Source organism: Oncorhynchus nerka, linkage group LG14 (assembly GCF_034236695.1).
Source record: "Oncorhynchus nerka isolate Pitt River linkage group LG14, Oner_Uvic_2.0, whole genome shotgun sequence".
Classification (NCBI taxonomy): Eukaryota; Metazoa; Chordata; class Actinopteri; order Salmoniformes; family Salmonidae; genus Oncorhynchus; species Oncorhynchus nerka.
The window spans coordinates 41,426,983-41,450,182 of NC_088409.1; the positions used below are offsets into that span (position 1 = coordinate 41,426,983).

The 23,200-nt window shown below is 44.7% G+C and overlaps 1 protein-coding gene across 2 annotated transcripts in view; it reads right to left on the reverse strand.

Moving 5' to 3' along the window:
- Nucleotides 1-4,455: 4,455 nt before the first annotated feature.
- LOC115141102 (myotubularin-related protein 11-like) overlaps nucleotides 4,456-23,200 on the reverse strand; it is a 33,068-nt gene continuing 14,323 nt past the window's right edge. For both annotated transcript variants that reach the window (XM_029679723.2, XM_029679724.2), the window contains exons 4-17: nucleotides 23,082-23,151; nucleotides 22,723-22,862; nucleotides 15,453-15,537; nucleotides 14,199-14,346; nucleotides 13,885-13,972; nucleotides 13,464-13,552; nucleotides 12,978-13,102; nucleotides 10,576-10,654; nucleotides 10,035-10,105; nucleotides 8,794-8,966; nucleotides 8,458-8,628; nucleotides 7,972-8,190; nucleotides 7,128-7,454; nucleotides 4,456-6,802 (exon numbers count right to left, since the gene is read on the reverse strand). In XM_029679723.2, the coding sequence (XP_029535583.2) occupies nucleotides 6,368-6,802; nucleotides 7,128-7,454; nucleotides 7,972-8,190; nucleotides 8,458-8,628; nucleotides 8,794-8,966; nucleotides 10,035-10,105; nucleotides 10,576-10,654; nucleotides 12,978-13,102; nucleotides 13,464-13,552; nucleotides 13,885-13,972; nucleotides 14,199-14,346; nucleotides 15,453-15,537; nucleotides 22,723-22,862; nucleotides 23,082-23,151 (2,220 nt within the window). In that variant the 3' untranslated portion in view covers nucleotides 4,456-6,367. The remainder of the gene's footprint in view (nucleotides 6,803-7,127; nucleotides 7,455-7,971; nucleotides 8,191-8,457; nucleotides 8,629-8,793; nucleotides 8,967-10,034; nucleotides 10,106-10,575; nucleotides 10,655-12,977; nucleotides 13,103-13,463; nucleotides 13,553-13,884; nucleotides 13,973-14,198; nucleotides 14,347-15,452; nucleotides 15,538-22,722; nucleotides 22,863-23,081; nucleotides 23,152-23,200) is intronic.

Genomic DNA, 23,200 nt, shown 5'->3' on the forward strand with positions numbered 1-23,200 from the left:
CGCACAAATCAAAGCTGTTCTCTGATAGGGTCTATCGCTATTATCATCAGTGTCCAAAAGAGTTTTGATGTTCCATGTCGCCAGTTTCAGGGGAATTATTTTCGTTAGCATTTTTTGACTGCTGAGTGGAACTGAAATAGGTGCGGTAGCCTATCCAGGATGGAGCGAGTGGGCAATTTTTAGACCAGCTTTTCTAGGCCTCTTCCCAGCTTGGGTGAGCAGTGTGGCTCCTAAATAGGGCTGCTTAGTCACACAGGGGTCTGTCAAGAGCAGCTGCCACTCAAGTCCTAGCTGTTGGCGACCATAATCGTCCTGTGCCGCTGGCGTGCATTGGTCTAATTTAAGGGATCCCGGTGCATTCACTCCTGCCCCTGTCACCAGACACCCCAATGCCACCAGACTTTAGTCCGGTTTCCGGTTGATGATTTCACCGAGGTCAGAAGTGGATACCTGCGCAAAGGAAGTTATTTAAAGTGCCACTGATGGTGCACAATCCCCAACAGCACTGCTTCACTGTAGGTAGGTGAATTCCAGTGGCAAGGAGGAAAACCCAGGATGTCCGGTATCTTCCACAGCTGTAGGAGGCTGCCAGATCCCCACCTACCGCTCACCTCCAGCACGCTACTTTTCTCTCAGGGTGTGCTCCCCTAGCCTTTGTCGTACCAGACTAACCCACAAGGCAGCAGAGCAGTGGTTGATGGCTGCCAGGACGTGTCCACACAGAGGTGGGCCTGTACAGATGCATCTCTGCGGCCCACTGCTGCTCTGAGATCTCCTGCCGGTTAGCCTGGAGTTTCAAGACAACCAGCTAACTGGGAGGAGGTCAGAGACCTGGCAGTGTGGTGCCACGACAACAACCTCTCCCTCAATGTCAGCAAGACAAAGGAAGCAAGGAAAAGGAGGGCAGAGCACACCCCCATTCACATCGACTGGGCTGTAGTGGAGCGGGTTGATGGCTTCATGTTCCCTGGTGTCTACATCACTAAGAACCTATCATGGTCCAAACACACCAACACCTATTCCCCCGCAGGAGACTGAAAAGATTTGGCATGGGACCTCAGATCCTCAAAATGTTCTACAGCTGCACCATCAAGAGCATGACTGGTTGCATCACCACTTGGTATGGCAACTGCTTGGCATCCGACTGCAAGGCGCTACAGAGGGTAGTGCGTATGGCCCAGTACATCACTGGGGCCGAGCTTCCTGCCAAACAGGACTTCTATACCAGGCGGTATCAGAGAAAGCCCTAAAAATGGTTAAAGACTCCAGCCACCCAAGTCATAGACTGTTCTCTCAGCTACCGCACGGCAACCGGTACCGGAGCACCAAGTCTGGGACCAAAAAGCTTGTTAACAGCTTCTATCCCCAAGCCATATGGCTGCTGAACAGTTCATCAAAAGGCTATGCAGAATATTTGCATTGACCCCCTTGTTTTATTCTTATTTATTATATATTTTTTGCCCTCACTCTTGCACAGGCTCATTGTACACTAACTACACACTACACTGACACTCCAACACACACATGCATATTGACACCACACACACACATACATTCACACTCATTACATACGCTGCTGCTACTGTTTATTATTCTATCTGCATGTACATATTACCTTGACTAACCCGTACCCTTGCACATTGACTTGGTACTGGTACACCTGGTATATATCCTAGTTATTGTTATTTTGTGTTACTATTTTTCTGCAAATCTGCTTTGTTAAGGGTTCGTAAGTAATAATTTCACGGTACTGTCTACACCTGTAGTATTTGGCGCATGTGACAAATATTAGATTTTATGATTTGGTTGCCAGAGGATCAGTTCCCTTCTGCCTGTAGACTTGGCCGACACAGACACAGCAAAAGCAAGAGTGCTTCCGCAATCAAAGCCCTAGATTAACACAGAGGTATGCGCTAAAATAAAGGACAGAGCTGCCGCACACAGGGCTATCGCAGCCAACCCAGAGGCTACGACTAAGGACACGTGTACATGAAGTCCCACTACGACCGCTGCAGAGTCATCAAACAGGCAAAAGGACAATATAGGAACAAGGTGGAATCCTATAACACCAGCTCTGATGGATATGTGGCAGGGGCTACAGTCCATTACAGACTACAAAGGTAGACCTAGCAGTTATCTCTCCAATGGTGCCTCTCTACCAGACGAACTCAATGCATTTTATGCACGCTTCGACAAAAAGAACACAGGGCCCCCGCCATCCCAGAGGATTGGGATGGCGGGGTCTCATGCTCTCCGGGGCTGAGATTTTTAATCTGGTCAACACTTGCAAGGCCAGACGGTATTCCAGGGCGCGTTCTCAGGGCATGCACAGACCAGCTGGCAGGCATCTTCATGGTCATGCTCAACCTCTCCAGTCTGTAATCCCTACATGTCTCAAGGTGACCACCAACATTCCTGTTCCCAAGAACTCTGAGGTTAACTTCCACAATGACTACTGCCCTGTAGCACTAACACCTGCAATCATGACGTGTTTTGAAAGGCTGGTCATGGCACATCTCACCTCCATCATGCCAGACACCCAAGACCCACGCCTATTTGCATACTGCCCAAACAGATCTACAGACAACGGCAATCTCAATTGCACTCCACACAGCCCTCCCACCTGGACTAGAGGAATACTTGTGAGAATGCTGTTCATCGACTACAGCTCAGCGTTCACACCATAGTGCCCTCCAAGCTCGTTATGTCAAGCTTGGGACCCTGAGAATGAACACCTCCCTCTTCAACTGGATCCTGGACTTCCTAACGGGCTTGACCCCAGGTGGTGAGAGTAGGCAAAAATACCTCTGCCACGCTGACCCTCAACATGTGGGACCCCACGTGTGTGCTTATTAGCCCCCTTTCTGTACTGCCCGTCTACCCACGACTGTGTGGCCACACACAACCAACTCTATCAAGTTTGCTGACGACATGAAGATGGTAGGCCTGATCACCAACAGCAATGAGACAGCCTACAGGGAGGTTGTCAGAGAACTGGCAGGGTGGTGCCAGGACAACACCTCTCCCTCAAAGTCAGCAAGACCAAGGAGCTGATCGTGCACACCCCCATCCACATCGACGTGGCCGCAGTGAAGAGGGTCAAGAGCTTCAATTTCCTCTGTGTCCACATCACTAAGGACATAATATGGTCAGCAACGCCTCCTTCTCCCTCAGAAGGCTAAAACGATTTGACATGGCCCCTCAAACTTTTACAGCTGCACCATTGAGAGCATCCTGTCTGTATCACCATCTGGTATGGCAATTGCACTGCCTGCAACTGGAAGGCCCTACAGAGGGTGGTGCGGCCGGCCCAGCGCATCACTGGCGGCGAGCTCCCATCCATCCAAGACGCACATGCCAGGCGGTATCTGAGAACGGCCTGAATAATTGCCAAAGACTACTGCCGAGACATGGACTGTTTTCCATGCTCCGTCTGGCAAGCGGTACAGGAGGTGCTTCAAGGCTGAGTCCGAAACAGCTTCTATCCCCTGTCCATAAGACTAGATGGCTAACTGGTCATCCCCAAAGCCAACACCTCCTTTGGTCACCTTTCCTTCCAGTTCTCTGCTGCCAATGACTGAAAGGAATTGCAAAAATCACTGAAGTTGGAGACATATCTCCCTCACTAACTTTAAGCATCAGCTGTCAGAGCAGCTTACCGATTGCAGCAGCTATACACAACCCATCCAACCAACTACCTACCTCATCCCCACATTTGTTTTTCTGTTCTTTTGCACACCAGTATTTCTACTTGCACATCCTCATCTGCACATATCACTCCAGTGTAAATTGCTAAATTGTAATTACTTTGCCACTATTGGCCTATTTATTGCCTTACCTCATTACTTCATTTGCACACACTATACATATTTTTCTATTGTGTTATTGACTGTACGTTACTTTATCCTATGTATAACTGTGTTTTTTCACACTGCTTTGCTTTATCTTGGTCAGGTCGCAGTTGTAAATGAGAACTTGTTCTCAACTGGCCTACTGGTTAAATAAAGGTAAAATAAAAAATAAATGCTCTCCTTCTCCCACAGACAATGCACACTGACTGCCCATTCACAGGTCTCTACCCACTGACACAATCTATGCTAAAATTGATGATTGATTTGATGTATTACTCCATTACGCTGCTGTCCATTGATTTCCATTACCATTAGTATTGATCCTGCTACTGGTCACTATTACTCCTGTTTACATGTCTATCCTACCAGTCACTTTTCATGTAAACACACCTCAACCACTCCAGTACCCCTGCACATTGAATACTGTAAATACTTGCATTCTCATGTTCTTTAGCTCTCATCATTGTTGAGGTTTTTACTTGTATTTTTTAAATTCTATCATCTGTGTATTACTTTCATTACATTTTTGGAAAGAGCCCAAGGTAAGAATTTAACTGTCCTGTTGTGCACATGGCGTATACACTTTGAAACTTGAAAGCAAAGATTTTATGAACTTATAATACAGTTTATTAATCAGGATCCTAACATGCTGATACAAAAAAATATGTACATCTGGCAAATCATTTTGTCATTCGTACCACAACATTTAAATATATAGTGTATAGATACAGGAAGTAGGGTTGCATGCAAAAAGGGACTTTCGTTTTCTCTTTGTATAGCCAATGCCATTAGGGAATGTGATGGCCGTGTGTTTTTTCCATGGAAGACCAGAGCAAAAGTACTGGCATCAAATCCAAAAACTCAAACAACCTGATATTCAGTAACTGATATCAAACAGTGTGCTGTGATATTCAAAAATGAATATTTACAGCCCTTGAATAATTCAAAATGCTCTCGTACTGAGGCATAGGAATGACTGTAGGTATTGCAAGAGTGATGATGTACACCACCTTCAGCCTTTATATTTCATAATAAACATGAGAAATACATTGTATGCCAGCCAGAAACCCTTTCATCCTATGTTACACAATACAAGTACTTCTCTGCATGGAAATGCTAGTTTGGTATAAACACACAGTACATCCCTGTAGCCTGAAGAGTGTTACAGTATATGGAAATCATGCCAGTGTATTTGCTGCTTAATATCCACATCATGCAAACAATCTGTCTGGACTGAGTAACCCAGTCCCAATAGCTCACTGGGCTTTGAATAAAATGACCCATTTAGAAGTCCTTGACCTGAATGCTAGCTGCATACGAAACTAGCAGTCAGGACAAGTCGTGAAAAAATACACTATTGAAAAAAAAAAAGTAGCTTACCTTAAAAAAAGCTACATCTAGAAAAACCAAATAAAAGGAAATTATAAATATCAACCATCAGAACTTATGGTTTGCACAATGACACCATAAGGGGAAAAAAAAGAGTAATACTCATCTTGGTCACGACCACTTAAGAATGTATCGTTAAATATTCTGAAATTCATACGCAACCAAAGTTGGTCAATAATACTTAGAATTCTCAATAGAGATGCACAGACCATAAACATAATAGCACTTTTACCTCAATCATGCACACTTACAGCAATATTAACTGACCATGGCCATAATCTGAAAAACAGGGTTATGATACAGAGTTCACTACTAGCATGCATGCAAGTATAAAGATATGGGAACAGTATCAAAATAGCTCCAGTGCCCTAAATTCCAGATCAAATTTACTGGACAAAATGCCTGGAGTTACAACTGCATGTTTTTTTGTGACGCCAATGTCTGTCCCTAGTGTTTACTTGGTGAACAGCTCTCTGTATTTTTCCTCTCAAGGCTGAGTTGGTTTTGGAACTGGGGGTTTATTGTCACTCAAAAGGAGCGAAGAGTCAGGACAACAGTCCTATTATAGCTGTCTGGTCAAGAATGAAGGTTGTCACTCAGCTGAAATCATGATTCTAAAAACAGCTGAAGTCTGATCAATAGAAGTATTTGATTCCATATTTCAGCCAACGGCTCACTATTTGTGCTCCCAGGTCATTAGCTTATCAATCATCATCAGCCCTTATTCATTTTGGGTATTAGCTTGCTGCTTTTAGAAACACCAATACGTTCTCAGGGAATGCTGACCAGACCATCAGTTTGGGTGTCATATTCAGTAAAACAGACAATTTGATAAAAGTAAAACAATCTTTCAGAAACATTTCAAATACTATTTGTGCTTTGCACTGCTCAATGCATTATTACTGCAGTTTAGTCTCTCCTCCCTGCTCAGTACATGACTCTCCTCATCTTGTTATGGCCTCAAAGCCCCTCAAACAGGCCTTGACAGGAAAATCACATCAGGTTCCACCCAGAGATCAGGTGTCGGGGAAGGAAATAGTCTTGGAGGGTGTGTATAGGTTCTAGAGTGCTGAGCCAGGAGGAACAGTTTGTACCATTTGTGCCAACTGACAGCGGACACCCAGAGCTCAGGAACCCAGTGAAGGACCGTTGCTCTTGGGCAGCTTGGCATTATTATTGGGCGCGGGGAAATAACGCTGGTCTGGACGGGCCTCTGAAGAGGATGGGTGGCCAAATAGGAATGTGTGCTTGCTGCTGTCTCTGGGGCCAGGTCTAGATAGAGGGGCAGAGGAAACTGGAGGAACCATGGGTTGGAGGTTCAAGATAGGGGGCGTGGTTCTGGAGACAACCGGCCCAGGGTGTCTGCAGGCTGGGAAGAGGAAGGTGCTATTGTTGGTGTTCTGGTTGAGGTTGGAGTCTGTCTGACGGGGCTCCAGGGTCTTGGCTGGGACTGTGTTAGTGGGGCTGGAGGCCAACGCCAGCTTGTCTCTAAGCTGCTGGACCTCCCAGGCTAGCTGTTCCACTGGGTGCTGGGTGGATGAGGAGATGGGGTGGGAGAATGCCTGAGGACACAACATGGCCAGGGTTTCTGTTAGTTTATGACACCATCATGACTACAGCCATCCATGAGGAACTAATTGTAGTTTCTGATGTGACCAGCAAAAATTAGAAGCTTGTCCAGTACAACGTATAAAAATATTAATTTCGATTTCTTACTATATTTTTTATGCAATACCTCTAGTTGAAATCCTTTTTCAGATACCGAGTTCAAAGTTCATTTTGATCTCCCACCCACATACCAGTAGAGTAGGCTATTATAAACATCCCCATGGCAACAGTGTTCTAGGCTCTGTATAGTAGTGAGAATGATCCTCCTTCCCTATGTACCTGAGCATGAAGAGCCCCACGGAGGTAGCAGTCTCTCCACACACCTAAGCAGGGCCCCAGGAGCAAGGGCAGCAGAGGCTCATAGGGGTCCAGGGGCCCCTGGAGACCCGATATGGTGGTGGTGTGGCCCTGGGGGAGCTCTGTGAGGGCCCAGGCCTTCAGAAGCCTCTCCAGGCCCGGCAGGTTCTCTGAGGAGGACCCCCCTCTCCGGTGGCTCTTCCGGTAGACGCCTGAGCCCCCTCCGCTGCGCCAGGGCAGGAGGTTAGCAGAGCAAGAGAAGGAGCCCCTGGAGAGCAGGAACACAGAGCCTGGTGCGCTGTCACTCAGCTGAGAGAGGGAGGGAGAGAAGAGAGAAATAGGTGGAGATTAATACGTTTAAATATCCCTTATGTACCTCAAGGGCGGCAGCGTTGGGCCAGTAACCAAAAGCTGGCTGGCTCAAACCCCCGAGCTGACAAGGTAAAAATCTGTCGTACTGCCCCTGAACAAGGCAGTTAACCCACTGTTCTTAGACAGTCACTGTAAATAAGAATTTGTTCTTAACTGACTTGCCTAGTTAAATAAAGGTTAAATTAAAATAAAATATATTAGGCATGTTGCAATACTGAGACCTACCACACGGAGGTGCAGTGGGCTTGTGCTCTTCCCTCATCATGGCCATTAATATTTGTGTGTTTGTGTGTGAGCGGGGTGGCTTTTGTAAGACAAGAGCTCATTAAAATAGCAATAGAGTTACTAAGCACTCTAACATGAATGATCAAATGCATGATTTGCATTTACATTGTGCTTTTCACACTCCTAGCGCCTGGCTGTATCCCCCATAACAACATCCTCTCTCTCCTACCCTGTGTGCCTCAGGGTTGGTGTTGAGGTTGCCGTTGAATAGGGGCTGTGGCAGGGCGGGCAGAGACACTGGCTGGGTGAAACGTTCCCGTCTCTGGCTGCTGTACTGCAGAGCCCAGTCCCACACAGGGGGCAGAGGGGGGTCTGAGGGGTCCGGGAAGGAGCCCCTGGGTACCACATCTCTCCAGCCGTTCACTGGAGTGTAACTCTGGGATAGGTTCTGGGAGAGACAGGAAGGGATGGAGGAAGAAGAGGTGAGAGAACAGTGATTCATCTGATTCAATCTGAGCTCATTCAAGAGTTATCGTTGAAGACAATCTGAGCTGATGCATGTGTGGGATTGAAAATGATGTGGACTCGCCTCGCAAATCAACCGCTTTAATCTAAGATGGTTTACAGAATTAGCCTAGGGTAGCATACCTACAGTGTACCTTGTTTAGTACTACAGCTTCAGCATTAGCGGTGGTGTTGCTGAACAGTGGCCTACCTGTGAGCGTTTGCACCTCTCCCTGTGGCAGTTGGCCAGAAAACTGCTGAAGAGGGGCAGGTGGAAGCTGTCATGGAGGGCCAGCAGGAAGTCCCCTGTCAGCTGGAAGCGGGACGGGTACTGGACCCACAGCTGCCACACACAGTCCAGGAAGAGCAGGAACACTGGTGCCTAGTGGGGACAAAACACAGGGTTAAGAAAGATGGGAGATCACCACAGACAAATGACTGGCATTAAACGCTGAGTCCTAATGCAAATAGTTTCATTTCCTTGCCATTTTTCCTCCATGACCATTGATAGGCGAGTTGACTGATAGGTGACAGCTTATCCTCTCACCTCTTCCTTGTCGCTGTCCCTGTGGTAGTTGATGCGGCTGAGGAAGCGGTGTCCAGCCATCACCCACTCCTTCTGCACCAGACCCTGGAAGCCCACCCTGGTCCTGCAGTGGGGGTCACACATCACCTGGACCAGACTGGACATCACACAGGTCATGTCCCGGTCTTCCGCCTCTGCACACAACAGGAGGAAATAGACCATCAATAATCATTTGTAACTGAATACAGTAACAGAACACATATTCAGGGCTCAGATATCAGAGGATAAGAGAAGTATCCACAAAATAAAAGATTTGAGAAGATGCCTTGTATAAAAAACAACACAACATGACAATCTAAATGCCACAGTCTCACATCAGCCCTTTCATTCTCACAAAAAGTCCCCCCCAAATCCTCACAGAACTCCCAAATCCCCACATCTGGTTGGCAGGTTTTTTCTAATGTTGGCTGGGCCTGTCTGAAAATGCCATTGGGTAATTTCTCCAGTCATTTACTTGTGTTCAGGACACTGTCAGCTCTGTGGTTTTAGGGGGGTGATATGCAACCCTCTTCTCCAAAAAGCCCACTTGAGGCTGGCCAGGCAACACAACTCATATGGGGGGGAAGGGAAATCACAGAGCAGTAGCAGCCATTGTTCATGTGATACAGAGTTCTGTTGACTTTTCAGTCTGTGGTAGCTACCTTAGATATCAACAGACTAGGACAGACTCTCACAGCCCAATTATGTGTCAGTACAAGGAGTCATGTAATAATAATGTATGAACATAATTGTATTTAGTCAAGAACGTCTGTAGCTTTGCCATAAGACTGTTCTCTCTCATAATAGACTGTAATATTACACTTATCTCTCCAAGGCTGTAGTCTCCAGCCTGGGTGCCAGACTATTTATGTTCAACATCGCTAGTTCGCTACGTCCTTGCCTTGTGTGGCAAGACAACCACAAGCTGGATAAAACAGAAACAGACAGACTGGCACCCACCTTGAACTTCCAACACACTACAGTAAACTTCCACAACTAAGTGAGCCAGTCAGCATGACAATATGGTACACTATCATAACACAACCTCACCAGACACAATAGACTTACCACCTGCTGCATTAGTGTCCTAGTAGAGTAGTGCTTCTAAAGTACGAGTCTCCTTCAGGGTAAGCCCTAATGCCGCTTTAATGAGGGACGCAGCGTGAATAATAAATGAACGGATTGAATATTCGGTACTGCTTGGCCCTCGACACGGGACTCACCTTGAAGCACCACGGTCAGGTGATCTCCGCGGAGCAGACAGGCCACCTCAGCAGCTTTCCTCAGACAACACCTGGGGTGGGAGCAGAGCAGCATGCTAATCAGGCTAACGCTATGCTACTATCACAGTTATAGCTAGTTTCAGCACATAGATGCTTCAACATCCACGTGTGTAAGCCTGTAAAAAAGCTATGCACTAGGTCTTGGTCTACTGTGTAGATATAACAAGCTCCAACACTTATTGAATATACGAGAGCTACATTCAACATCCATGTGTGTAGGCCTATTATAGCCTCACGCTAAAGGTATGTTAGAGCATTCCAAATCTGCTTACAGCTAATGTAACACAATAAAGCCAAATATTCAACCAGGGCTAGGCTAATGTGCTATAATGGTACATTCATACTACATCAACATTGAACTACAGGCTATTCACTATCATTACTAGGTAGACATAAACAAATCGACCAAATCAATGTAGGCCCAGCACATTTATTACAGATGATTTATTGCTTTGATGAGAAGCCAATCAGGACCTCTCACCTGGTGTAGTCCAGCCAATGGGTGCTCTCCAGCATAGACAGCCATTTGTCATCTGGCACAGACACAGATGTGGAGATGTCTGTGGACCAACACAGAAGACAAAGAAACCGTGTTCATGTTTTTGTCGAAGGAGCCTTATTGTACATAAATTAGGGTGGAGATTTGACAAGTTTTAAGATATACTATTGCACCTGAAATCTTTAAATAAGATCCATAGCTCTACATATCAAATGAGTTTGGTTGTAAATACATATCTTCTGAAAACATATTGTTTAATAAGTCTTAAAACATTTTTTTTCACAATTGTTAAGGTAGTTCAAACATGACATGATGAGTGAGGCTCATAGATGTGTGTGGTTGTTGTCTATCCAAATCCATCAGCCTTGTGTAGCGGTATCACACAATAAACCAAACAATGTGAGCATTGTGTTGGCAATGTGTGAGCCATGGGAATCAATGACCTGTGGTGTGCCCTGCCTTGACAATGTGAACTCCACATCAGCACAACAGAGAGGGTGTTGTCTAGGAAACTAGTTGTCTCCTAGTTTAGATAAACTGTCTCTCATAGCTTTTTTGACTTCTCACAGCATACAGGAAGAATAGTCAGGAAAAGCACGCCACCATCACATGGTGCTCACATATCTTATAATTTGCATATTGCTACATATTCGTTGCCAAACCCACTGGATCCAGGTAATCTATAAGTCTTTGCTAGGTAGCCTTAGCTTAGCTCACTGGTCCCATAGCAACACCCACCCTTGGCACACGCTTCAGCAGGTATATTTCACTGGTCATCCCCAAAGCCAACACCTCCTTTGGTCGCCTTTCCTTCCAGTTCTCTGCTGCCAATGACAGGAACGAATTGCAAAAAGCACTGAAGCTGGAGACTCTCTAACTTTAAGCATCAGCTGTCAAAGCAGCTTACCGATCACTGTAACTGTACACAGCAAATCTGTAAATAGCACACCCAACTACCTCATCCCCATATTGTTATCTTTTTGCTCTTTTGCACCCCAGTATCTCTACTTGCACATCATCATCTGCACATCTATCACTTCAGTGTTAATGCTAAATTGCAATTATTTCACCTCTATGGCCTTACCTCCCTAATATTCTACATTTGCACACACAGTACATAGATTTTTCTATTGTTTTATTGACTGTACGTTTGTTTATGTGTAACTCTGTGTTGTTGTTTTTGTCGCACTGCTTTGCTTTATCTTGGCCAGGTCACAGTTGTAAATGAGAACTTGTTCTCAACTGGCCTACCTGGTTAAATAAATACATTTTATTATTTTTTTTTAATGAGTAGTATACGCCAGTGGTGGAAAAAGTACCCAATTTTCATACTTGCGTAAAAGTAAAGAGACCTTGAAAGAAAATGACTCAAATAAAAGTGAAAATCCCCCAGTAAAATACTACTTGAGTAAAAGTCTAAAAGTATTTTGTTTGAAATGTACTTAAGTATCAAAAGTAAAAGTATAAATCATTAAACATTTCTTATATTAAAGAAACCAGACAACACGATTTTCTTGTTTTTATTTATTTATGGATAGCCAGGGGCACAGTTCAACACTCAAACATAATTTACAAATTAAGCATTTGTGTTTAGTGAGACTGTCAGATAAGAGGCAGTAGGGATGACCAGGGCTGTTCTCTTGATAAGTGTGTGAATTAGACAATTTCCCTGTCCCGCTAAGAGTTCAAAATGTAACGAGTACTTTTGGGTGTCAGGGAAAACGTACGTAAGGAGTAAAAAGTACATTATTTTCTTAGGAATGTAGTGGAGTAAAAGTAAAAGTTGCCACAAATATAAACAATAAAGTAAAGTACAGATACCCCAAAAAACAACTTAAGTAGAACTTTAAAGTATTTTTACACCACTGGTGTACGCTTATATGAGGGGGTATACATTGATTTATTGAGGATCTAACTGAATCCAAATCTGTAATTTCAGAAGGTAAATTGGTGTCTGGGGTCTTGTCATCTGAATGTGATCTCTACTAACCTACCATCTCTGTCTCAGTAGCATTGTAATGGGAAGCACATGGAAACAGATTAACACCACTTTAAGTCCTCTATAAAATCTGCATGCCCACTGTCCCTCAGGGCTAGAGTGCCCCTCCATAGATGCGGTGTAAAAACCTGTGCTAAAGCGAATTAATTTGTCAACAAATAAAAAAGACGGCACGGGAGAGGCAAGGGGAGGGCTTGCCAATGAAACTGGCAACCCCAATCAAATGTATATCAGGCTATCATGTGAAACGAAAACAGAATACACTCCTATGTTTAAATGCACTGTAGAAACATTTTGACAAACATTTTATTTTATATTGTCAGGTACATTAGAACACATACTAATACACTTGTCTTTCCAAAAAGTGCAGATGATTTGTACTGACCTCCCAGACACAGAGCCCGTAGGCGGGTGTGTGCCAGCTGTATGTCTGTGGGTGAAGGCATCTCGTCTCCCAGCTCCACCACCACACATAGAGACTGGCCCCCAAACAGGATCAACTCCAGGTTCCTACAGTAACACCCCACAGGACAGACAGACAGGGATCCCTTAGCATTATTCTCTGTGATTAGACATGTCACATTCCATTACTTTGTAACCATAGCCCAGGGCTAGTAAACTGTCTTGCCCCCAGTCTAAGCGCTGTTTCAGACATGCACAAGGAATAGCATTCAACGATAGCCTGCTAACCTGTCCCATCTCAGGAATGGCCAGGTAACATGTACATGATTACAGGTTAGTTTTGACTTAAAAATTCTGCTGTGAAGCAATAGCCTTTGGCATAAAAACAAACAACAAAAGTATTACTATGTTAATCTCTCTCTATCTTCCTCTGTCTCTCTCTCTCTCTCTCTCTCACACACACACACACCTGATGTCATCCTTCTCATGGTAGATGTTGTTCTGGAAGCTGGCCATCCGTAGCAGGTCACTGCCCCGAGGATGTCGCCAACACCAGCGCTGGACGACAACAGTCACACAGATTTAGACACAACGTGATCACAATAGTAATGTTTTTTTGTTCTGAAATCCCTGTATGAGTTCTTAGTGACCAGGGCATGAGATTTTAACTGAGTTTTCTGACATGACTGATATTGTGGGGTCATATGATGAGTGGTAGAGTTCTACTTACAGGATTGACTGATATTGATGAGTGGTAGACTTCTACTTACAGGATTGACTGATATTAATGAGTGGTAGACTTCTACTTACAAGATTGACTGATATTGATGAGTGGTAGAGTTCTACTTACAGGAATGACTGATATTGATGAGTGGTAGAGTTCTACTTACAGGAATGCGTCCCTCGTTGAAGTGGGCAAAGGTCTTCTTCAGCTCAGTGTCTAGAACTTTCTGAGGGACCACGTTGAACTTGGGCAGACTGACATGAAATAGGAGAAAATTACATTAACCATTGCAAGTTCAATGGGCATTTGGGCTAGGATACTGACTATACACCAGGAGCACAGTGTGAGCAGGCTTCTGTTACAGCCCAACACTAACAGGACCAGAGTGGGAAACTATATCATGTATTTTATATTTTCCACTAATAAAGTTCCATACAGGTGAACCACCAGGAAGCGTCAGGTGGTGGGTGTATAGGCTACCTGGTGGACATCTCAAAGCGGTCATTGACAGAGCTGACCCTCCAGCCGCAAGCCCCGGTCCTCTCTAGCTCCTGCTCCCAGTCCGACAAACTATCAAACCAGTTCATCTGGGCGTCACGCCTACGGTTGCTTAGAAACTGCTTCATCTCTGGGGGGGAGAGGGGGTGGTGGAGAAATTTAGCTTTCCTTGAGAGAAGCTTTCCTTGCCACACTGAAACATTGGTTATGCTGATTTCATGTGTATCACTATTAATACATTTTAATATCAAGTTTAAAGCTGCATTATGTCACTTTTTGGGCAACCTGGCGAAATTCACATAGAAATGCGTGTTATAGATCTGTCGTTCTCATTAAAAGCAAGTATAAGAAACGGTAAATCTGTTCTATGTGTGCTATTTCTATGGTTCCCGTTCTTAAGTTTAGTTTTTGTGTCTTTTACTTTCGGTTTTGTACACCAGCTTCAAACAGCTGAAAATACTATATTTTTGGTTTTGGAAAATATATTTCACAGCGGTTTACATGGTACATTATTCTCGCCCCGATACTTGCTTGTTTTGTCACATAAATTGTAATTAGGGGAACCATTAGAATTTTAGCAACCAGGAAAGGGCTGAGTGATTTCTGTATAGTGTATCTTTAATGCTATTCTATTCAGCTAGAATAGAATGGTTGTAGGTCAGGGGTTTGCAGTTGTTTGGTGTATAGACCTGAACTGAACACATCCTGACCACACTTCAACCTTTGACAGGGTTCAGCAGGGTGATGTTTCAGATAGCTTAACATTAGAACTGCCTAAGAGCTAGCTGGATGTATCCTGGCCAGTGTAGCGTACCGTAGCATTGAATAGCATTACATATTAGCATGGTGTATAGTAGTGGCTCATGTTTCTGTATACAGTATGTTCTGTCCAGTCAGATATTCACTGTCATGGTGAAAACCAAGTTACTTCTTAGTTGGCAGCTACATGTTTTATATTTTGTGTCTGCACCTGTAACTTTCGGTTGAGATATATATATATATATATATTATATATAGAGATTTTATCAAGGGCCTGCCTGCAATAGCAATTATTTCCAGCCCCATAACCCGTCGGACAAAAATGTGTGTGTGTGTGTGTGTGTGTATGAATGACTCATGAAGAAATTATTCCAAGTATCTGTATGACCTTTCAAATACTTTAGTTATTTGTACTCAGAATGTACTCTCTTCAATGTCACTTCTTTAATAACGTATTCCAGCGTGTGTGTGACTCACCAACACTCCCCAGGGCTGCGTTCTGGAAGGAGAGGACAGTCCCTGACTTCAGAGGCTGGTAGGTCTTGGCAATGGTGTACGTTATCTGAGGAGGAGGAACAGGACTCATTCTGCTGATCAGCATGACAAAGTGCATCAGCTTTCAACATAGAGGGAGACCCTGTAAGCATGATCACAATGACCTAGCAGACACATCAGTTTATCTAATCACAGGGTAAATGCTGCATAATAGCCATTTGACTCAAATCACAACCCTCTGAAGTCAACCTTCAAATAAGGAGACGCTGGGCATGCTACATGGTAATTAATATAAATGTGCTTTAAAAGGTAATTTTGTATTTAATCACAAGGACTCGTATACTAAAATATACACACACATGCTGACATAGAGTACAGTGCATTTGGAAAGTATTCAGACCCCTTGACTTTTTACACATTTTGTTACGTTACAGCCTTATTCTAAAATGGATGAAAATGTTTTTCCTCATCAATCTACAGTACACACACACTACTTCATAATGACAAAGGCAAATTTATATATACATTATTTTTTAAATACCTTGTTTACACAAGTATTCAGACCCTTGCTATGAGACTCGAAATTGAGCTTAGGTGTATCCTGTTTCTATTGATCATCCTTGAGATGTTTCTACAACTTGATTGGAGTCCACCTGTGCTAAATTCTATTGATTAGACATGATTTGGAAAGGCACACACCTGTCTATATAAGGTCCCACAGTTTACAGTGCATGTCAGAGCAAAAACCAAGCCATGAGGTCGAAAGAATTGTTCGAAGAGCTGAGACAGGATTGTGTCGAGGCACAGATCTGGGGAAAAGTAACAAAACATTTCTGCAGCATTGAAGGACTCCAAGAACACAGTGGCTTCCATCATTCTTAAATGGAATAAGTTTGGAAGCACCAAGACTCTTCCTAGAGCTGGCTGCCCAGCCAAACTGAGCAATCGGGGGAGAAGGGCCTTGGTCAGGGAGGTGACCAAGAAGCCGATAGTCACTCTGACAGAGCTCCAGAGTTCCTCTGTGGAGATGGGAGAACCTTCCAGAAGGACAACTATCTCTGCAGCACTCAACCAATCAGGCATTTATGGTAGAGTGGCCAAACGGAAGCCACTTCTCAGTAAAAAGCACCTGATAGCCCCTTGGAGTTGGCCGAAAGGCACCGAAAGGACTCTCAGACCATGAGAAAGAAGATTCTCTGTTTTGATTAAACTAACTCTTTGGTCTAAATGCCAAGCGTCACATCTGGAGGAAACCTGGCACCATCCCTACAGTGAAGCATGGTGGTGGCAGCTTCATGCTGTGGAGATGTTTTTCAGCAGGAGGGACTGGGAGACTTGTCAGGATCGAGGGAAAGGTGAACGGAGCAAAGTATAGAGAGACCATTCATGAAAACCTGCTCCAGAGCAGGGCTGTTACGGTGACCGTATTACTGCAACACCGGCAGTCACGAGTCATGAAGGCAGTCAGTCAAATTCCACGTGACCCTTTAGTCACGGTAATTGGGTTTCTCCAAGCTCTGATGCTCCAAAACTTGCTAACTGCCTGCTACTCAGCACTCTATTGTCCCTCTAATCACTCTGCCATCAATGCAAATGTAATTACATTTACATTACATTTAAGTCATTTAGCAGACGCTCTTATCCAGAGCGACTTACAAATTGGTGCGTCGTTCACCTTAAGACATCCAGTGGAACAGCCACTTTACAATAGTGCATCTAAATCTTTTAAGGGGGGTGAGAAGGATTACTTTATCCTATCCTAGGTATTCCTGAAAGAGGTGGGGTTTCAGGTGTCTCCGGAAGGTGGTGATTGACTCCGCTGTCCTGGCGTCGTGAGGGAGTTTGTTCCACCATTGGGGGCCAGAGCAGCGAACAGTTTTGACTGGGCTGCGCGGGAACTGTACTTCCTCAGTGGTAGGGAGGCGAGCAGGCCAGAGGTGGATGAACGCAGTGCCCTTGTTTGGGTGTAGGGCCTGATCAGAGCCTGGAGGTACTGAGGTGCCGTTCCCCTCACAGCTCCGTAGGCAAGCACCATGGTCTTGTAGCGGATGCGAGCTTCAACTGGAAGCCAGTGGAGAGAGCGGAGGAGCGGGGTGACGTGAGAGAACTTGGGAAGGTTGAACACCAGACGGGCTGCGGCGTTCTGGATGAGTTGTAGGGGTTTAATGGCACAGGCAGGGAGCCCAGCCAACAGCGAGTTGCAGTAATCCAGACGGGAGATGACAAGTGCCTGGATTAGGACCTGCGCTGCTTCCTGTGTGAGGCAGGGTCGTACTCTGCGGATGTTGTAGAGCATGAACCTACAAGAACGGGCCACCGCCTTGATGTTAGTTGAGAACGACAGGGTGTTGTCCAGGATCACGCCAAGGTTCTTAGCGCTCTGGGAGGAGGACACAATGGAGTTGTCAACCGTGATGGCGAGATCATGGAACGGGCAGTCCTTCCCCGGGAGGAAGAGCAGCTCCGTCTTGCCGAGGTTCAGCTTGAGGTGGTGATCCGTCATCCACACTGATATGTCTGCCAGACATGAATTAATTAATTAATTGAAAATATAATCAAATACTTCATGAGAGCCTATGAGCTTATGTTTATGTAATTGCGTGAGAATACAGGTTGATGGCCTCTATTAAAAAGAGGAGGATCCCATCAGCTTTTTATAGGCTAGGCCTACTATATTTATTTCTCAACTTCTTTCCTAATATTAAGCACATTGCTTCTCTTTACAACAGGAGTATAGCCTACCTAACTGGCATGAAAATTACCTACAGAAAAAGCTGCTCCCTTCGCTATTTAAGTGCATAGATTACATTTATTTTTTCCCCTGTTTCGAGACAGGTGCATGATAATGGTCCATTCTAAATCAAAACAAATTTCCCACATATATGTAAAGACAAGACTAAAATCAAGAATAGTCTGATGGGTGACAATATTAGCCGATCACTTGAGAATGATGCCCAGCTTAAGACAAGAAACAAAGCCTTTTTTTGCAAATTAGTCACACACACCTCATGTAGCCTAGCCCATAGGCCTATATGTTTTGATAAGGTTTGTGCCAAATAACTTAAGCAGATTAAGCAGATTAATCTGCTTTACAAGGGGCATAGAGCCTAACTGACAGGTATAAGCAGTGCGTGAGTTTCAAGTTTGGGGAAGATAATTTTCACCATATAAATGCACCTTTATAATAAAAGCATTACATACTTATAATGTGAATAAATAGCCTAATAGTTTATCAACATTTTAAGCTAAACATTCTGATCTGTTGCATCAGCTTCATTGCGTAAAAAAGTATTTTTGATGCTACTGGTTGTATTCATTTGGGATCTATCGCATCCCACAACTGTCCAAGACTATGTTTGGAAAATGTATTTCTCGCACAGTATAAGTCAACTTTTGTACTATGGGGGATAGTAGATTGACGTTGGCTTGTGCTTTTGCTATTCGTTAGGCCTACTCATCTTGTTGGCTGACAAAACGTAAATGTGGACAGTTCTTCCAATATCTTCAATATGCTCGGAATTGGATAAGGACGCCCGCAGTTGCGAACCCGATGTGTCTGTCTTCACTTGTAGCCTGTGAGGAAGACCTGATGTGATGGAGAGCCATGTGAGTGAGAGGTGCTGTTGAGCACACAGCATTCAGGGACTCTAATTAGAGTGCACACAGCACTCTAATTGTTATAAACTCAGCAAAAAAAAAATCCTCTCACTGTCAACAGTGTTAATTTTCAGCAAACTTAACATGTGTAAATATTTGTATGAATATAACAAGATTCAACAACTGAGACAAAAACTGAACAAGTTCCACAAACATGTGACTAACATAAATGGAATAATGTGTCCCTGAACAAAGGGGGGTCAAAATCAAAAGTAACAGTCAGTATCTGGTGTGGCCACCAGCTGCATTAAGTACTGCAGTGCATCTCCTCCTTATGGACTGCACCAGATTTGCCAGTTCTTTCCGTGAGATGTTACCCCACTCGTCCACCAAGGCACCTGCAAGTTCCGGACATTTCTGGGGGGGAATGGCCCTAGCCCTTATCCTCCGATCCAACAGGTCCCAAACGTGCTCAATGGAATTGAGATCTGGGGACTTCGCTGGCCATGGCAGAATACTGACATTCCTGTCTTGCAGGAAATCATGCACAGAACGAGCAGTATGTCTGGTGGCATTGTTATGCTGGGGTGGCATGTCATGCTGGAGGGTCATGTCAGGATGAGCCTGCAGGAAGGGTACCACATGAGGGAGGAGGATGTCTTCCATGTAACGCACAGCGTTGAGATTGCTTGCAATGAGAACAACTCAGTCCGATGATGCTGTGACACACCGCCCCAGACCATGAAGGACCCTCCAGCTCCAAATAGATCCCGCTCCAGAGTACAGGCCTCGGTGTAATGCTCATTCCTTCGACGATAAACGTGAATCCGACCATCACCCATGGTGAGACAAAACCGTGACTCATCAGTGAAAAGCACATTTTGCCAGTCCTGTCTTGTCCAGCAATGGTGGGTTTGTGCCCATAGGTGACGTTGTTGCCGGTGAAGTCTGGTGAGGACCTGCTTACAACAGGCCTACAAGCCCTCAGTCCAGCATCTCGCAGCCTATTGCTGACAGTCTGAGCACTAATGGAGGGATTGTGCGTTCCTGGTGTAACTCGGGCAGTTGTTGTCATCCTGTACCTGTCCCGCAGGTGTGATGTTCGGATGTACCAATCCTGTGCAGGTGTTGTAACACATGGTCTGCCACTGCGAGGATGATCAGCTGTCCATCCTGTCTCCCTGTAGCGCTGTCTCACAGTACAGAAATGGCAATTTATTGCCCTGGCCACATCTGCAGTCCTCATGCCTCCTTGCAGCATGCCTAAGGCACGTTCACACAGATGAGCAGGGACCCTGGGCATCTTTCTTTCTGTGTTTTCAGAGTCAGTAGAAAGGCCTCTTTAGTGTCCTACATTTTCATAACTGTGACCTTAATTGCCTACCGTTTGTAAGCTGTTAGTGTCTTAATGACCGTTCCACAGGTGCATGTTCATTAATTGTTTATGGTTCATTGAACAAATCAAATCGAAGTTTATTTGTCACATGCTCCGAATACAACAGGTGTAGACCTTACAATAAAATGCTTACTTACAGACTCTAACCAATAGTGCAAAAAAGGTATTAGGTGAACAATAGGTAAGTAAAGAAATAAAAGCAACAGTAAAAAGACAGTGAAAAACAGTAGCGAGGCTATATATAGTAGCGAGGCTATAAAAGTTGCGAGGCTACATACAGACACCGGTTAGTCAGGCATGGGAAACAGTGTTTAAACCCTTTACAATGAAGATCTAAGCAGTCATTTGGATTTTTACAAATTATCTTTGAAGGACAGGGTCCTGAAAAAGGGATGGTTATTTTTTTGCTGAGTTTATTTAGCCCAAGAGCACAACGGCCACTGGCTGCAAAAGGCATGGATTTTGTTAGGGGACAAAGGGGATGCTGCCGGGAAATTCTAGGCATTATCAAGTATTTGTCAAATTGAGTGAGAGACTGATGAAGTGTGTACAGCCTGCTCAAAAAACAAAGCAGAGGGGCCTCCCGAGTGGTGCAATGGTTTAAAGGCACTGCATCGCAGTGCTAGCTGTGCCACTAGAGATTGAGGGTTCGAGTCCAGGCTTTGTCGCAGCCGGCTGTGACTGGGAGATCCATGGGGCGGTGCACAATTGGCCCAGCGTCGTCTGGGTTAAGGGAGGGTTTGGCCAGCAGGGATGTCCTTGTCCCATCGAACACTATCAACTCCTGTGGCGGGCCGGGCGCAATGCACGGTCGCCAGGTGTATGGTGTTTCCTCCGACACATTGGTGCAACTGGCTTCCGGGTTAAGTGGGCATTGTGTCAAGAAGCAGTGCGGCTTGGTTGGGTTGTGTTTCGGAGGACGCACGGCTCTCGACCTTCGCCTCTCCCGAGTCTGTACGGGAGTTGCAGCGATGAGACAAGACTGTAACTACCAATTGGATACCACGAAATTGGGGAGAAAAAGAGTTAAAACATTTTTTTCAAAAAACATGCCTTTCAAGCAAATTTTTTCAAATTATTATTAGAGTCGAGTCATGTAGCCTTACAATTAATTAAAAATCTAAACATATAGCTCAACATTTGTAGAAAAACTCAAGTTAAATTAATAACTTTAAATTAGGCATATAGGAGTACCTATTTCTTTGTTAACTGCTCAATACAGAATAGCCACATGTGCGCAGTTTCTCAAATCGTTTTGTGAAAAAGTATCCTTTCTACTTTATTCAGCTTTGTTAAATTTTATTCTATAAAATAATATTAAATAATGGCACGGAATTCTAAGCAAATCTTGTCTGCTAAATGAACTAGTGTAGCCCACAGCCATATGGCAGAGCCAGATCAGGACTTAACATAAGGACATACATGGATTTATTGTGAAGGTGTAGGCTATATTACATGGATTTATTAGACTTTATAAAATGTAGACGTTCCAACAGTCTGTATCAGTGGCTTATAGGCTATGTGTGGAAGCCAGGAGTTGCTAAATGTGTTTATGTTAATTAATGGTAAATTACCATGAAACCGGCAGTTATTTGCTTGACAATCACCGGCTGATGAAATTCCGTGACCGCCACAGCCCTACTGCAGAGCGCTCTGGACTTCAGACTGGTTCGAAGGTTCCCCTTCCAACAGGACAACGACCCTAAGCACACAGCCAAGACAACAGAGGAGTGGCTTCGGGACAAGTCTCTGAATGTCCTTGAGTGGCCCAGCCAGAGCCCAGACTTTAACACGATCAAACATCTCTGGAGAGACCTGAAAATAGCTGTGCAGCGATGCTCTCCATCCAATCTGACAGAGCTTGAGAGGATCTGCAGAGAAGAATGGGAGAAACTCCCCGAATACAGGTGTGCCAAGCTTGTAGCGTAATACCCAAGAAGACCCAAGGCTGTAATCGCTGCCAAAGGTGCTTCAACAAAGTAAAGGGTCTGAATACTTATGTAAATGTGATATTTCCATTTTAAAAACCAGTTTTTGCTTTGTTATTATGGGCTATTGTGTGTAGATTGATGAGGAAAAAATAATTTCATCAATTTTAGAATAAGGCTGTAACGTAACAAAATGTTGAAAAAGTCAAGGGGTCTGAATACTTTCCGAATGCACTGTATACACGCACGCACTCACACACGCATGCACACACACACACATGCACAGACACACACATGCACAGACACACACATGCACAGACACACACACTACCTCCACAGCCTGTGTGTCGGGGGTGAGGCGGTCGAAGAGGAAGCAGAGAACACGCAGGTCCCGGCAGTACAACACCAGCTCCTCAGGAGTGAACTTCAGAGAGGAGCTGGCCGTCACCAGCTTGGTCCGGGATGGGCCCACTGCAGCACAGAGGTTACACAACAATCTTACAGTCAAAACCCAGGTACACCACTGATGGTTCATAGCTACAGCTTCCTGTGTCAAGCCGAGTCTAGAATTGGGTTTAGGATATTACCACTGTTTAATTCATCAGATTTTCTTTTACAAGTACATCTCGTGGCTCTCATAGAACAAAGGACTTTGGGAGCACTACAGCCTAGTAGTTGTAGAAGCCTTACCAGCTACAACCTTCTCAATGGAGGCCAGGGCCACGTCATGATCCCCCAGGAGAACAGGGTCTGCGTTGTCCTACATACGGAGGGTTAGAGGGATTGTACAAATATAGGTCAGTTTGTCT